Source organism: Hyla sarda, chromosome 7, assembly GCF_029499605.1.
Source record: "Hyla sarda isolate aHylSar1 chromosome 7, aHylSar1.hap1, whole genome shotgun sequence".
Taxonomy (NCBI): Eukaryota; Metazoa; Chordata; class Amphibia; order Anura; family Hylidae; genus Hyla; species Hyla sarda.
In genome coordinates, this window is record NC_079195.1 from 163931271 (window position 1) to 163948129 (window position 16859).

The 16859-nt window shown below is 46.9% G+C and overlaps 1 protein-coding gene across 1 annotated transcript in view; it reads left to right on the forward strand.

Annotated features, from left to right (window-relative positions):
* Nucleotides 1-16859, forward strand: part of SERPING1 (serpin family G member 1) — a 138764-nt gene that overhangs the window by 50503 nt on the left and 71402 nt on the right. The window contains exon 5 of the mRNA XM_056531176.1: nucleotides 6388-6588. Coding sequence (XP_056387151.1) covers nucleotides 6388-6588 — 201 coding nt within the window. The remainder of the gene's footprint in view (nucleotides 1-6387; nucleotides 6589-16859) is intronic.

The following is a 16859-nucleotide window of genomic DNA, read 5'->3' on the forward strand; positions in this document are numbered from 1 at the left end:
GTGTACGGCCGTCACCCTCTTCCCCCCCTCCCTACTCCCTTGCCCTCTGGTCTGCCCGCTGTGGATGAAATTTCTCGTGACCTTTCCACCATATGGAGAGAGACCCAAAATTCTCTCTTACAGGCTTCATCACGCATGAAGAAGTTCGCGGATAAGAAAAGAAGAGCTCCCCCCGTTTTTTCCCCTGGAGACAAGGTATGGCTCTCCGCTAAATATGTCCGCTTCCGTGTCCCTAGCTACAAGTTGGGACCACGCTATCTTGGTCCTTTCAAAGTTTTGTGTCAAATTAATCCTGTCTCTTATAAACTTCTTCTTCCTCCCTCTCTTCGTATCCCTAATGCCTTTCACGTCTCTCTTCTCAAACCACTCATCCTCAACCGTTTTTCTCCCAAGTCTGTTCCTCCCACTCCTGTTTCCGGCTCCTCGGACATCTTCTCGGTCAAAGAAATTTTAGCTGCCAAAAAGGTCAGAGGGAGAAATTTTTTTTTAGTGGACTGGGAGGGTTGTGGTCCTGAAGAGAGATCCTGGGAACCTGAGGACAACATCCTAGACAAAAGTCTGCTCCTCAGGTTCTCAGGCTCTAAGAAGAGGGGGAGACCCAAGGGGGGGGGTACTGTTACGCCGAGCGCTCCGGGTCCCCGCTCCTCCCCGGAGCGCTCGCTTCACTCTCCCCGCGGCAGCGCTCCGGTCACGTCCTCTGACCCGGGGCGCTGCGATTCCGCTGCCAGCCGGGATGCGATTCGCGATGCGGGTAGCGCCCGCTCGCGATGCGCACCCCGGCTCCCCTACCTAACTCGCTCTCCGTCTGTTCTGTCCCGGCGCGCGCGGCCCCGCTCCCTAGGGCGCGCGCGCGCCGGGTCTCTGCGATTTAAAGGGCCACTGCGCCGCTGATTGGCGCAGTGGTTCCAATTAGTGTTTACACCTGTGCACTTCCCTATATCACCTCACTTCCCCTTCACTCCCTCGCCGGATCTTGTTGCCTTAGTGCCAGTGAAAGCGTTCCTTATGTGTTCCTTGCCTGTGTTTCCAGACCTTCTGCCGTTGCCCCTGACTACGATCCTTGCTGCCTGCCCCGACCTTCTGCTACGTCCGACCTTGCTTTTGCCTACTCCCTTGTACCGCGCCTATCTTCAGCAGCCAGAGAGGTGAGCCGTTGCTAGTGGATACGACCTGGTCACTACCGCCGCAGCAAGACCATCCCGCTTTGCGGCGGGCTCTGGTGAAAACCAGTAGTGGCTTAGAACCGGTCCACTAGCACGGTCCACGCCAATCCCTCTCTGGCACAGAGGATCCACTACCTGCCAGCCGGCATCGTGACAGTAGATCCGGCCATGGATCCCGCTGAAGTTCCTCTGCCAGTTGTCGCTGACCTCACCACGGTGGTCGCCCAGCAGTCACAACAGATAGCGCAACAAGGCCAACAGCTGTCTCAACTGACCGTTATGCTACAACAGTTACTACCACAGCTTCAGCAGTCATCTCCTCCGCCAGCTCCTGCACCTCCTCCGCAGCGAGTGGCCGCCCCTGGGATACGCTTATCCTTGCCGGATAAATTTGATGGGGACTCTAAGTTTTGCCGTGGCTTTCTTTCCCAATGTTCCCTGCATCTGGAGATGATGTCGGACCTGTTTCCCACTGAAAGGTCTAAGGTGGCTTTCGTAGTCAGCCTTCTGTCCGGAAAAGCCCTGTCATGGGCCACACCGCTCTGGGACCGCAATGACCCCGTCACTGCCTCTGTACACTCCTTCTTCTCGGAAATCCGAAGTGTCTTTGAGGAACCTGCCCGAGCCTCTTCTGCTGAGACTGCCCTGTTGAACCTGGTCCAGGGTAATTCTTCCGTTGGCGAGTATGCCGTACAATTCCGTACTCTTGCTTCAGAATTGTCCTGGAATAATGAGGCCCTCTGCGCGACCTTCAAAAAAGGCCTATCCAGCAACATTAAAGATGTTCTGGCCGCACGAGAAATTCCTGCTAATCTACATGAACTTATTCACCTAGCCACTCGCATTGACATGCGTTTTTCCGAAAGGCGTCAGGAACTCCGCCAAGATATGGACTCTGTTCGCACGAGGCGTTTCTTCTCCTCGGCTCCTCTCTCCTCTGGTCCCCTGCAATCTGTTCCTGTGCCTCCCGCCGTGGAGGCTATGCAGGTCGACCGGTCTCGCCTGACACCTCAAGAGAGGACACGACGCCGTATGGAGAACCTCTGCCTGTACTGTGCTAGTACCGAACACTTCCTGAGAGATTGTCCTATCCGTCCTCCCCGCCTGGAAAGACGTACGCTGACTCCGCACAAAGGTGAGACAGTCCTTGATGTCTACTCAGCTTCTCCACGTCTTACTGTGCCTGTGCGGATGTCTGCCTCTGCCTTCTCCTTCTCTACAGTGGCCTTCTTGAACTCTGGATCTGCAGGAAATTTTATTTTGGCCTCTCTCGTCAACAGGTTCAACATCCCGGTGACCAGTCTCGCCAGACCCCTCTACATCAATTGTGTAAATAATGAAAGATTGGACTGTACCATACGTTTCCGCACGGAGCCCCTTCTTATGAGCATCGGATCTCATCATGAGAGGATTGAACTTTTGGTCCTCCCCAATTGCACCTCGGAAATTCTTCTTGGACTTCCCTGGCTTCAACTTCATTCCCCTACCCTGGATTGGTCCACTGGGGAGATCAAGAGTTGGGGGTCCTCTTGTTCCAAGAACTGTCTAAAACCGGTTCCCAGTAACCCTTGCCGTAACTCTGTGGTTCCTCCAGTAACCGGTCTCCCTAAGGCCTATATGGACTTCGCGGATGTTTTCTGCAAAAAACAAGCTGAGACTCTACCTCCTCACAGGCCTTATGATTGCCCTATCGACCTCCTCCCGGGCACTACTCCACCCCGGGGCAGAATTTATCCTCTCTCTGCCCCAGAGACTCTTGCCATGTCCGAATACGTCCAGGAGAATCTAAAAAAGGGCTTTATCCGTAAATCCTCCTCTCCTGCCGGAGCCGGATTTTTCTTTGTGTCCAAAAAGGATGGCTCCCTACGTCCTTGCATTGACTACCGCGGTCTTAATAAAATCACGGTTAAGAACCGCTACCCCTTACCCCTCATCTCTGAACTCTTTGATCGCCTCCAAGGTGCCCACATCTTCACTAAATTGGACTTAAGAGGCGCCTATAACCTCATCCGCATCAGAGAGGGGGACGAGTGGAAAACGGCATTTAACACCAGAGATGGACACTTTGAGTATCTGGTCATGCCCTTTGGACTGTGCAACGCCCCTGCCGTCTTCCAAGACTTTGTCAATGAAATTTTTCGTGATCTGTTATACTCCTGTGTTGTTGTATATCTGGACGATATCCTAATTTTTTCTGCCAATCTAGAAGAACACCGCCAGCATGTCCGTATGGTTCTTCAGAGACTTTGTGACAACCAACTCTATGCCAAAATTGAGAAATGTCTGTTTGAATGCCAATCTCTTCCTTTTCTAGGATATTTGGTCTCTGGCCTGGGACTACAGATGGATCCAGACAAACTCTCTGCCGTCTTAGATTGGCCACGCCCCTCCGGACTCCGTGCCATCCAACGCTTTTTGGGGTTCGCCAATTATTACAGGCAATTTATTCCACATTTTTCTACCATTGTGGCTCCTATCGTGGCTTTAACCAAAAAAAATGCTGATCCCAAGTCCTGGCCTCCTCAAGCAGAAGACGCCTTTAAACGACTCAAGTCTGCCTTTTCTTCGGCTCCCGTCCTCTCCAGACCTGACCCTTCCAAACCCTTCCTATTGGAGGTTGATGCCTCCTCAGTGGGAGCTGGAGCTGTTCTTCTACAAAAAAATTCTTCCGGGCATGCTGTCACTTGTGGTTTTTTCTCTAGGACCTTCTCTCCAGCGGAGAGGAACTACTCCATCGGGGATCGAGAGCTTCTAGCCATTAAATTAGCACTTGAGGAATGGAGGCATCTGCTGGAGGGATCAAGTTCTCCTGTTATTATCTACACCGACCACAAGAACCTCTCCTACCTCCAGTCTGCCCAACGGCTGAATCCTCGCCAGGCCCGGTGGTCTCTGTTCTTTGCCCGATTTAATTTTGAGATTCACTTTCGTCCTGCCGATAAGAACATTAGGGCCGATGCTCTCTCTCGTTCCTCGGATGCCTCAGAAGTTGAACTCTCTCCGCAACACATCATTCCACCTGACTGCCTGATCTCCACTTCTCCTGCCTCCATCAGGCAGACTCCTCCAGGAAAGACCTTTGTTTCTCCTCGCCAACGCCTCGGAATCCTCAAATGGGGTCACTCCTCCCATCTCGCAGGTCATGCGGGTATCAAGAAATCTGTGCAACTCATCTCCCGCTTCTATTGGTGGCCGACTCTGGAGACGGATGTTGTGGACTTTGTGCGAGCCTGCACTATCTGTGCCCGGGATAAGACTCCTCGCCAGAAGCCCGCTGGTTTTCTTCATCCTCTGCCTGTCCCCGAACAGCCTTGGTCTCTGATTGGTATGGATTTTATTACTGATTTACCCCCTTCCCGTGGCAACACTGTTATTTGGGTGGTCGTTGATCGATTCTCCAAAATGGCACATTTCATCCCTCTTCCTGGTCTTCCTTCTGCGCCTCAGTTGGCTAAACAATTTTTTGTACACATTTTTCGTCTTCACGGATTGCCTACGCAGATTGTCTCGGATAGAGGCGTCCAATTCGTGTCTAAATTCTGGAGGGCTCTCTGTAAACAACTCAAGATTAAATTAAATTTTTCTTCTGCATATCATCCCCAGTCCAATGGACAAGTAGAAAGGATTAACCAGATCTTGGGTGATTATTTGCGACATTTTGTTTCCTCCCGCCAGGATGACTGGGCAGATCTCCTCCCATGGGCCGAATTCTCGTATAACTTCAGGGTCTCCGAGTCTTCCTCCAAATCCCCATTTTTCGTGGTGTACGGCCGTCACCCTCTTCCCCCCCTCCGTACTCCCTTGCCCTCTGGTCTGCCCGCTGTGGATGAAATTTCTCGTGACCTTTCCACCATATGGAGAGAGACCCAAAATTCTCTCTTACAGGCTTCATCACGCATGAAGAAGTTCGCGGATAAGAAAAGAAGAGCTCCCCCCGTTTTTTCCCCTGGAGACAAGGTATGGCTCTCCGCTAAATATGTCCGCTTCCGTGTCCCTAGCTACAAGTTGGGACCACGCTATCTTGGTCCTTTCAAAGTTTTGTGTCAAATTAATCCTGTTTCTTATAAACTTCTTCTTCCTCCCTCTCTTCGTATCCCTAATGCCTTTCACGTCTCTCTTCTCAAACCACTCATCCTCAACCGTTTTTCTCCCAAGTCTGTTCCTCCCACTCCTGTTTCCGGCTCCTCGGACATCTTCTCGGTCAAAGAAATTTTAGCTGCCAAAAAGGTCAGAGGGAGAATTTTTTTTTTAGTGGACTGGGAGGGTTGTGGTCCTGAAGAGAGATCCTGGGAACCTGAGGACAACATCCTAGACAAAAGTCTGCTCCTCAGGTTCTCAGGCTCTAAGAAGAGGGGGAGACCCAAGGGGGGGGGTACTGTTACGCCGAGCGCTCCGGGTCCCCGCTCCTCCCCGGAGCGCTCGCTTCACTCTCCCCGCGGCAGCGCTCCGGTCACGTCCTCTGACCCGGGGCGCTGCGATTCCGCTGCCAGCCGGGATGCGATTCGCGATGCGGGTAGCGCCCGCTCGCGATGCGCACCCCGGCTCCCCTACCTAACTCGCTCTCCGTCTGTTCTGTCCCGGCGCGCGCGGCCCCGCTCCCTAGGGCGCGCGCGTGCCGGGTCTCTGCGATTTAAAGGGCCACTGCGCCGCTGATTGGCGCAGTGGTTCCAATTAGTGTTTACACCTGTGCACTTCCCTATATCACCTCACTTCCCCTTCACTCCCTCGCCGGATCTTGTTGCCTTAGTGCCAGTGAAAGCGTTCCTTGTGTGTTCCTTGCCTGTGTTTCCAGACCTTCTGCCGTTGCCCCTGACTACGATCCTTGCTGCCTGCCCCGACCTTCTGCTACGTCCGACCTTGCTTTTGCCTACTCCCTTGTACCGCGCCTATCTTCAGCAGCCAGAGAGGTGAGCCGTTGCTAGTGGATACGACCTGGTCACTACCGCCGCAGCAAGACCATCCCGCTTTGCGGCGGGCTCTGGTGAAAACCAGTAGTGGCTTAGAACCGGTCCACTAGCACGGTCCACGCCAATCCCTCTCTGGCACAGAGGATCCACTACCTGCCAGCCGGCATCGTGACACAAACACCAGTACCTAGTCATAAAAAGGAAAGTGGGTATAATTAAATTCAAGTTTTGGCAAATGTTTCATTAGATATTTTGTGGTCTTTTATTGTTCTTTTTGTTAGAAAACAATAGCATTTATGCATAATGTCTCTTCCTAGATATTTCTTTAAAAGAAGAATTTACCAGGCTATCAGAAAGATTTTATGGATCCAAAGGGACACAATTGAAGAGAGAAAAAAATATGAGCCTGAAACAAATTAATAGTTGGGTTTCTACCAAAACAAACCAACTTATCACAAAAGTATTCAAGCAACTTCCTGACTTTAAGATGCTGCTGATTAATGTAATCTATTATCAAGGTAACTACACATAAAGAACAGTAAGAATTAAAGGGACAAACAGATACCTTTATATGTTTAGTTTTCTAACATTAAATTCTTAATTTAAATTTTTTTTAAACGTATCCCTTAATGTTGTCTAGTTGCTTCACAAACTTCTGCAGTCCAGGTTTTCCAAGGGCATGTTCACACAGGCTGTGTTTAACCCCTTCATGACCCAGCTCACAATTTTTTCCTCCTCACATTCTCCAAGATCCATAACATTTAAATTTTTTCAAGGGCGATCTAGGGGAGGATAACCCAAAGCCTCTGTTAGAAGAAGCCCAGACAGTATGTGTAAAGGACATAGGTCCAAGCAAGGGCGACAACCAAGAGAGGGGAAGAGAACCAGAGGAGGGTATCCATACTTTCTCAACCTTAGTACATTTTTTGAAAGTAGATAGTACTTATCAATTTCTCCGAGGTCCCCTGACCAAAGTAACCAACCAAAGAATACAGTGGCAACATTTGACCCATATAAAACTGAAAAGCGTGGACTGACATATTTGATGGTTCGGGTATAGGCACAGGAAGCATAACCTTTGTTTCCAGCTGTCTATAGTTGTTAGAAATAGGTCCAGAAAATGTACACCTAAATGTTGTCCTGTTGCTTTGTACAGTTCTGCATTCCATGTTTTCCTAGGCATGTTCACACAGGAAAAACTGCTTAAAAAATCACATCAAAATCAGTACAGAATCCACCGCAAATGTTGGTCATTTACTGCATCACCCGGCTGCTGATGGGCAGCCATCGCTCACAGTTAATGAGCTCAGGTGATCACAAAGAGGTTAAAGCTCTTATTGAATATCTGTGGAAGCTTCACAGCAGAACCCTGTGGAAAAATGCCATTTCACTTATTTTACTATATGGAAAAATGAAAGTTTTCAGAAAACTATTTTCATTTAACATCTCCCATTGAAATGAGCGTGGATTTTTATGTGGAAATTTGTGGAGTTTCCCTGCAATCCATTCAGTTTTTACCTGTATAAAAAGCCAATAGAGTGAGAAAAAAAAGGCATTCAGATGGGAAAACCTCACAAAACATCACTCTTCTGTAATATGTTTGGGGCTATGGATACAGTATTAAAAAGACAAGTCTATTAAAATTTTGACCTAAAGATATGGTTCTAACCCTAGTGGTAACAGACAGTGACTCCCAAACTCTACTGTAGTAGAAAGTTATCACCTCCCTAGTGCCTCTTTGGCACAACAAAATTATGAGTTGCCAACAACTGGAGATACATAAAGGAATATATAAAGCCACATTTCACTCCTGAGCTACTGGTTTTGTGCCACAAAATTCTCAAATAATTCTATAAAAAATTCCCCAAAAATCTACTAACACTTCACCAGAAAGAAGAAGCGTGGTCGCTGAAAATGGGGTTTGTCCTGAACAGTTTTATAAAATCTCATCAAAGTTCCCACCAGTTCAGAGCATTTGTAAAAAAAAACAAAAAAAAACACAACAAGCTAAATGTAGGGAAAATTTGTAAATAATGAGAAAACCCCCCACAAATAAAACTACACTCTATGAGGGCCATGATGTGAATTAAGCACCTACCTATCACTGAGAGAATCATGGTTAAAAAAAATTACCTTTTAATAGTGTCAGTTAAATTGTTACACGTTAATACTACCAAGTACAGGGAAGGTAATTAGCCTTCAAAATGTAACCCCTGAAAGGACCAAGCCCATTTTCACCTTAAGGACCAGAGCGTTTTTTGCACATCTGACCACTGTCACTTTAAGCATTAATAACTCTGGGATGCTTTTACTTTTCATTCTGATTACAAGATTGTTTTTTCGTGACATATTCTACTGAAGAAATATAAAATCCCATCCCTTCCCCAATATCGCGCCACACCCCTACCCCTTAATTCCCTGGTTGAACTTGATGGACATATGTCTTTTTTCGACCGTACTAACTATGTAACTATGTTAGTGGTAAATTTTTGTCGATACTTGCATAATTTCCTGGTGAAAAATTCCAAAATGTTATGAACAATTGAACATTTTGCATTTTTTTTTACTTTGAAGCTCTCTGATTGTAAGGAAAATAGACATTCCAAATAAATGATCTATTGATTGACATATACAATTAGGGATGCACCGATATATCGGCGGCCGATACATATCGGCCGAAAATAGCTATTTCGGCAAAATGTCGAAACAACTAAAAAAGTGCCGATAATGACCACCTCCCCTGCCCGCCCACAGCACAAGTTACAAACACTGCCAATGGCAGAGGCACTCGTGGGGGGTGCAGGGGGGGGGGGGCGGCCGCAACATCTGGGGTGGGGGGGGGGGGGTTGCGCTCTCCGGGATAGGATTAGGAATACTTCTTTTTATGTGCCCGGGCCGGCTCCTGTGTGTGGCTGCAGGCGGGGGCCGGCCAGTGCATATAAAAACTAATACTGTGTACTAAAAACCAGGGGGCCTCCAGCTGTTGTGAAACTACAACTCCCAGCATGCCCGGACCGGCAAAGTCTGTCCGGGCATGCTGGGAGTTGTAGTTTCACAACAGCTGGAGGCCCCCTGGTTTTTAGTACACAGTATTAGTTTTTATATGCTCTGGTCGGCCCCCGCCTGCAGCCACACACAGGAGCCGGCCCGGGCACATAAAAAGAAGTATTCCTAATCCTATCCCGGACATCCCTGTGTCCCGAAAAATCTTTTCAGGACATAAGGATGTCCGGCGGTCACTCACAATTCCCCGGCGTCCTCCTGCGATCCTCCTTCGGTCCTTCGCTTCTCCGCCTCTATGGTCGTATGCACGACGTCCCGTGCGTACAACCATAGAGACGCAGGAGGACCGCAGGATCGTCGCGGGAGAACGCACGCCGGCCGGGGCCTGGTAAGTGACCGTGTCATCTTCTTCAGTGTTCCGGTAACCGCTCCCCCGGTCCCGGCACCTACTGCTATGGTCCATAGGCCATAGCAGTAGATGTGACCCCGGGCCGGAGGAGCGGTGACCGGAACACTGTGGGGGCAGCAGTACAGACATACAGCCTCCAGCCATACACTGTATATGGCTGGAAGCTGTATGTCTGTGGGGTGGGGGGGAACTTCTGACCTAATGTGGGGGGGGAGCTGCCTACAAATGTGGGGAGAGCTGCCTAATATTGGGGGGGGAGGAGCTGCCTAATATTGTGGGGGGGAGCTGCCTAATATTGTTGGGGGGAGCTGCCTGATATTGTGGGGGGGGAGCTGCCTAATATTGTGGGGGGGGGCTGCCTAATATTGTTGGGGGGAGCTGCCTGATATTGTTGGGGGGAGCTGCCTAATATTGTTGGGGGGAGCTGCCTAATATTGTTGGGGGGAGCTGCCTAATATTGTGGGGGGGGGGGAGCTGCCTACAAATGTGGGGGGAGCTGCCTAATATTGTGGGGGAACTGCCTACTATTGTGGGGAACCTGCCTACTATTGTGGGGACCCTGCCTACTATTGTGGGGGAACTGCTGACCTAATGTGGGGGGGAGCTGCCTACAAATGTGGGGGGAGCTGCCTAATATTGTTGGGGGAAGCTGCCTAATATTGTGTGGGAACTGCCTACTATTGTTGGGGGGGAGCTGCCTACTATTGTGGGGGAAATGCTGACCTAATGTGGGGGAGCTGCCTACTATTGTGGGGAACCTGCCTACTATTGTGGGGAACCTGCCTACTATTGTGGGGGAACTGCTGACCTAATGTGGGGGGGAGCTGCCTAAAAATGTGGGAGGAGCTGCCTAAAAATGTGGGGGGAGCTGCCTAATATTGTTGGGGGGAGCTGCCTAATATTGTGTGGGAACTGCCTACTATTGTTGGGGGGAGCTGCCTACTATTGTGGGGAACCTGCCTACTATTGTGGGGGAAATGCTGACCTAATTTGGGAACCTGCCTACTGTTGCGGTGGAGCTGCCTACTATTTTGGGGGAGCTGCCTACTATTGTGGGGGAGCTGCCTACTAATGTGGGGGAACTCCCGACCTAATGTGGGGGAACTCCCGACCTAATGTGGGGGAGCTGGCAATCTAATGTGGGGGAATCTAATCTAATGAGCGGAGCGCTGCATTTTACCAGAAGACGGGGAGAAGTCATTTTCGGTATCGGTTTCGGCCGGACATTTTTTTTTATTTTGGTTTCGTTTCGGTTCTGAAATTTCCATTTCGGTGCACCTCTATATACAATATGTCTTCTTTATGATTGCATCATAAAGTTGACATGTTTTTACTTTTGGAAGAAATCAGAGGGCTTCAAAGTTTAGCATCAATTTTCCAATTTTTCACAAAATTTTCAAAATCTGAATTTCTCAGGGACCAGTTCAGTTTTCATATTAGAAATACCCCACAAATTACCCGTTATAAAAACTGCACCCCTCAAAGTATTCAAAATGACATTCAGTAAGCGTGTTAACCCTGAAGGAGAAAATTCTAAATCTTCATTTTTTACACTCACATGTTCTTGTAGACCCAGTTTTTGAATTTTTACAAGGGGTAATGGAAGAAAATGCCCCACAAAATTTGTAACCCCATCTCATCTGAGTATGGAAATACCCCATGTTAGGACCAAAAAGGCTCTGCAGGCAAACAACAATTCTCAGAAGAGAAGGAGTCACATTTGGCTTTTGGAAAGCAAATTTTGCTGAAATGGTTTTTGGGGGTCATGTCGCATTTAGGAAGCCCCTATGGTGACCAGAACAGCAAAAAAAAAAAAAAAACACATGGCATACTATTTTTGAAACTACACCCCTCAAGGAATGTAACAAGGGGTACAGTGAGCCTTAACACCTCACAGGTGTTTGATGACTTTATGTTAAAGTTGGATGTATAAATGAAGGAAAAAAAACATTTTTTCTGAGGATGGAAATACCCCATGTGTGGACGTCAAGTGCTCTGCTGGCGCACTACAATGCTCAGAAAAGAAGGACCGCCATTGAGCTTTTAGAGAGAGAATTTGTTTGGAATGGAAGTCAGGGGCCATGTGCATTTACAAAGTCCCCTTTACAATGGACCCCCCACATGTGACCCCATTTTGGAAACTACACCCCTCACAGAAATTAATAAGGGGTGCAGTGAGTATTTACACCCCACTGGCATATGACAGATCTTTGGAACAGTGGGCTGTGCAAATGAAAAATACAATTTTTCATTTTCACAGACCACTGTTCCAAAAATCTGTCAGACATTTGTGGGGCATTTACGCCCCACAAATGTCTGACAGATTTTTGGAACGCTCACTGTACCCCTTATTACATTACGTGAGGGGTGTAGTTTACAAAATGGGGTCACATGTGGGGGGGTCCATTGTTCTGGCACTATGGGGGCAGAGCACTTTACATCCACATTTGGGGTATGTTCTTACTCAGAAGAAATGGGGTTACAAATTTTGGGAGCTTTTTTCCTATTTTCCCTTGTGAAAATGAAAAATTTAGGGTAACCAGTATTTAAGTGAAAAAAATAGTTTTTTCATTTTTCCATCCAACTTTGAAGAATTTTCATTAAACACCAAGGTTAACTTAACTTTGCACCAATATCCAATTGTGCAATAAAATATAGTAGTCTGAAAGACTGAATGTCCTCAAGTGTTTCCAGTAAAGAGGTAATTAGTTAAAAGATGGGATAATAATACTAAAAGTAGAGAATGTTAAACATGAAAAAGGTGGCCTGGTCACATGAGATTTTGAAGGGGTACTCCGCTGGAAAACCTTTTTTTTTATTTTTTTTATGCTGCTCTCTGCTGACACCTGTGTCCATGTCGGGAACTATCCAGAGTACAATCAAATCCCCATAGCAAACCTCTCCCGCTCTGGACAGTTCCTGACATGGACAGAGGTGTCAGTGGAGAGCACTGTGGTCAGACAGAAAGGGAATTCAAAAAGAAAATAACTTCCTGTGGAGCATAAAGCAGCTGAAAAGTGCTGGATGGATTAAGATTTTTTTAATAGAAGTAATTTACAAATCTGTTAAATTTTCTGGCACCAGTTGATTTAAAAAGAAAATGTTTTCTAGTGGAGTACCCCTTTAACCTCTTAAGGACTCAGGGCGTACCTGTACGCCCTAAGCCCGGTCCCGGTTTTTAAAACAGGATCACGCCGTGACCCCGCATCACACTGGGTCGGTCCCGGCTGCCATTCATAGCCAGGACCCTGGGCTAACAGCGCGCGGCACCAATCGTAGTGCCGTGCGCTATTAACCCTTCAGACGCGGCGATCAAAGTTGACCACCGCATCTGTAAGTGAAAGTAAACGCTTCCCGGCAGCTCAGTTGGGCTGATTGGGACATCGCGATAAAATCGCGATGTTCCGATCAGCTAGAAGGCAAGTGGAGGTCTCCTTACCTGTCTCCGCGGCGTCCGATCGGGGATTGATTGCTCCAAGCCTGAGCTACAGGCTTGAGCAATCGAGCCCCTATCTTGCTGATCCATGCAAAGCTATGGCTTTGCAGGGATCAGCATAAGAGATCAATGTGTGCAGTGTTATAGGTCCCTATGGGAGCTATAGCACTGCAAAAAAAAAAGTGAAAAAAAAATTAACCACTTCCCTAATAAAAGTTTGAATCACCCCCCTTTTCCCATTAAAAAAAAGTGTAAATAAAAATAAACATGTGGTATCGCTGCGTACGGAAATGTCCGAACTATAGAAATATATCGTTAATTAAATCGCACGGTCAATGGCGCACGCGCAAAAAAATTCCAAAGTCCAAAATAGCGTATTTTTGGTCACTTTTTATATCATGAAAAAATGAATAAAAAGCGATCAAAAAGTCCGATCAATACAAAAATGGTACCGATAAATCTTCAGAACACGGCGCAAAAAATTTGTCCTCATACCGGCCCATACGCGGAAAAAAATAAAAAAGTTATAGGGGTTAGAAGATGAGAATTTTTAACATATAAATTTTCCTGCATGTAGTTATGATTTTTTTCCGAAGTACGACAATATCCAACCTATATATGTAGGGTATCATTTTAACCGTATGGACCTACAGAATAAAGGTAAGGTGTTATTTTTACCGAAAAATGCACTGCGTAGAAACGGAAGCCCCCAAAAGTTACAAAATTAAATTTTTTCTTCAAGTTTGTCGCACAATAAAAAATTTTTCCGTTTCGCCGTGGATTTTTGGGTAAAATGACTAATGTCACTGCAAAGTAGAATTGGTGGTGCAAAAAATAAGCCATAATATGGAATTATATGTGCAAAATTGAAAGCGTTAGGATTTTTAGAAGGTGATGAAGAAAAAATTAAAATGCAAAAACAGAAAAACACTGAGTCCTTAAGGGGTTAATAAAGACAATCCTTAAAGGGGTACACTTTATTGCTAGGCATGTTATCCCCTATGCCTGTGTCTATGGGAGGAGGCGTGATGGCTGTGTACTAGCCATCACGCCTACTCCCATAGACATGAATGGAGGGGGCGTGGCATGACGTCATGATCACGGAAGCCCCAGGCTTCCATGACTGTAATGCAAATTGTCGCACGAAAAAACACGTAGTCGTAGTTGCGACAATTTTGCAACAATTATAGTAAAGAAAATCTGACTAAAATTTGTTAACTAGTGGCTAACCCACTTAACTAGCCGAGTGTCTACTCCCAGTCCAGTGCCCCCTCTAAATACCTTGAATAGAACAAACAAAAATTGGAAAGGCTCCTCTAGACTTAATAACATGTAGTATACTTATTTATTCTAAGATAATTAGTCACAAAAATAAATTAAATAATTAAGGTTTATCTCTAATGAAACATATATAAAATGATGTAATATTTAAAGTGCACTTTTGCAATATAAAATAGAATAGGAATAATATAGAGATAGGAATAAAAATAAATGTTTACCAAAAAAAACAAAAAACAAATGCATCAAAGTATGTATGCAATGTAATGTAGGGCAGCTGTAGCTCATTTGTATCCAATATTAGCGTAACAAACACTTCGATGTATCCACATAAAGTTCTGACGTGCTTTCAGAAAATAACATGCCGGTTGTTGTCTCCTGCTCCGCTCAGCACTTACCCAGATGTATTAACTGCGGCTGTGTTCCAGTCGATCCAAGGACGGTTTCCTGTTACCTCATAGAGTGGTAACAGCAGAGGAGTGCGGCAGTGTAGAGATTAGTTCCCTTGTCAGTCTCTCAGTCAGTGCCAGGGCCGTTTGAAGGAATTTGGGGGCCCCAAGCAAAATGGACATGGAGGCCCCCCCCCCCCCCCCTTGATGTTCACGCACGTCACGCTCTAGGGCCGGCGTCAGGACGTAGAAACGCCGGCCCTCGAATGCTGGGAGCCGCACGTGAGCGAACGGCGATATGAGGCCCCCACATTATGTGCAGCACAGTTCCCCCCATGTTAGGTGCGGCACAGTTCCCCCCATGTTAGGTGCGGCACAGTTCCCCCCACGTTAGGTGCGGCACAGTTCCCCCCACGTTAGGTGCGGCACAGTTCCCCCCACGTTAGGTGTGGCACAGTTCCCCCCACGTTAGGTGCGGCACAGCTCCCCCTACTTTAGGTGCAGCAGAGTTCCCCCCACATTAGGTGCAGCAGAGTTCTCCCCACATTAGGCTAGCAGTGTTCCCCCACATTAGGTGCAGTATAGTTCCCCCACATTAGGTGCAGTACAGTTCCCCACATTAGGTGCAGTATAGTTCCCCCACATTAGGCTGTAGTTCCCCCACATTAGGTGCAGTATAGTTCTCCACATTAGGTGCAGTATAGTTCCCACATTAGGTGCAGTATAGTTCTCCCCACATTAGGTGCAGTATAGTTCTCCCCACATTAGGTGCAGTATAGTTCTCCCCACATTAGGTGCAGTACAGTTCCCCCACATTAGGTGCAGTATAGTTCTCCCCACATTATGTGCAGTATAGTCCCCCACATTAGGTGCAGTATAGTTCTCCACACATTAGGTGCAGTATAGTTCTCCCCACATTAGGTGCAGTATAGTTCTCCCCACATTAGGTGCAGTATAGTTCTCCACTTTAGGTGCAGTATAGTTCCCCACATTAGGTGCAGTATAGTTCTCCACATTAGGTGCAGTATAGCTCCCCACATTAGGTGCAGTATAGTTCCCCCACATTAGGTGCAGTATAGTTCCTCACATTAGGTGCAGTATAGTTTACCCCACATTAGGTTGGCAGTATAGTTCTCCACATTAGGTTGGCAGTATAGTTTACCCCACATTAGGTGCAGTATAGTCCCCCCACATTAGGTGTAGTATGTTCCCCCACAGACATACAGCATCCAGTCATACAGTGTATGGTTGGAGGCTGTATGCCTGTTTACTGCCCTACTTCAGTGTTCTGACCACTGCTCTTTTTGTCCGGCCACCAAAGCAGTAAGTCCCGGGACTGGAGGAGCGGTGGTCGGAGCACTGAAGCTGATGTGCAGCTGGTCACTTACCATGCTGGCCAGCGCAAGTCCTGTTTGCTGCTCCGCTCCTCCGCGTTGCTTTCCAATGGACGCACGCATGGGACGGGGCAATTGCCCCGTTTCCCCCCCCCCTGGATCTGCCACTGCATGCATTATATATATACACACACACAACACACTGTACACATTACATACTGTACATGCATGATCATACACACACACCATACTGTATACATTACATACTATACATGCATGCTTCATACACACAGATACTGTACACATTACATACTGTACATGCATGCTTCATACACAACACACTGTACACATTACATACTGTACGTGCATCATACACACACATACTGTACACATTACATACTGTACATGCATCATACACACACACTGTACACATTACATACTGTCATAGCAGAAAAAGAGAATGGAGACACTTATAATGTAAAAATTATATAACTTTATTAAATATACATTAAAAATTAATTAATTTAAAATCACAGATAGGGAGAAGCATCCACAAAGTGGAAAGACAAAGGCGTTGCTCACAGACAGATCCACATTAACAAGTTATATAAGGAAAAGTAACATGGTGCATGGTCACACATGTGTGCATTAACAGCACATATATAGGCACAACAATGCTCTAATTATCATACAGTACAATGCACACAGTGAAGACAATAGGCATACCAAACTGTAACATCCAGTTCCTAACAGGGTCTGCTGGAGCAACGCCACCCCAACGCACGTTTCGGCGAGTCCTTCGTGTAATAAGTATTATTCTGATATATTGATACAAAAATTTTTATTTGCTGTTGTACTTACATTACATACTGTACATACATCATACACACACACACACTGTACACATTACATACTGTACATGCATGCTTCATACACACAG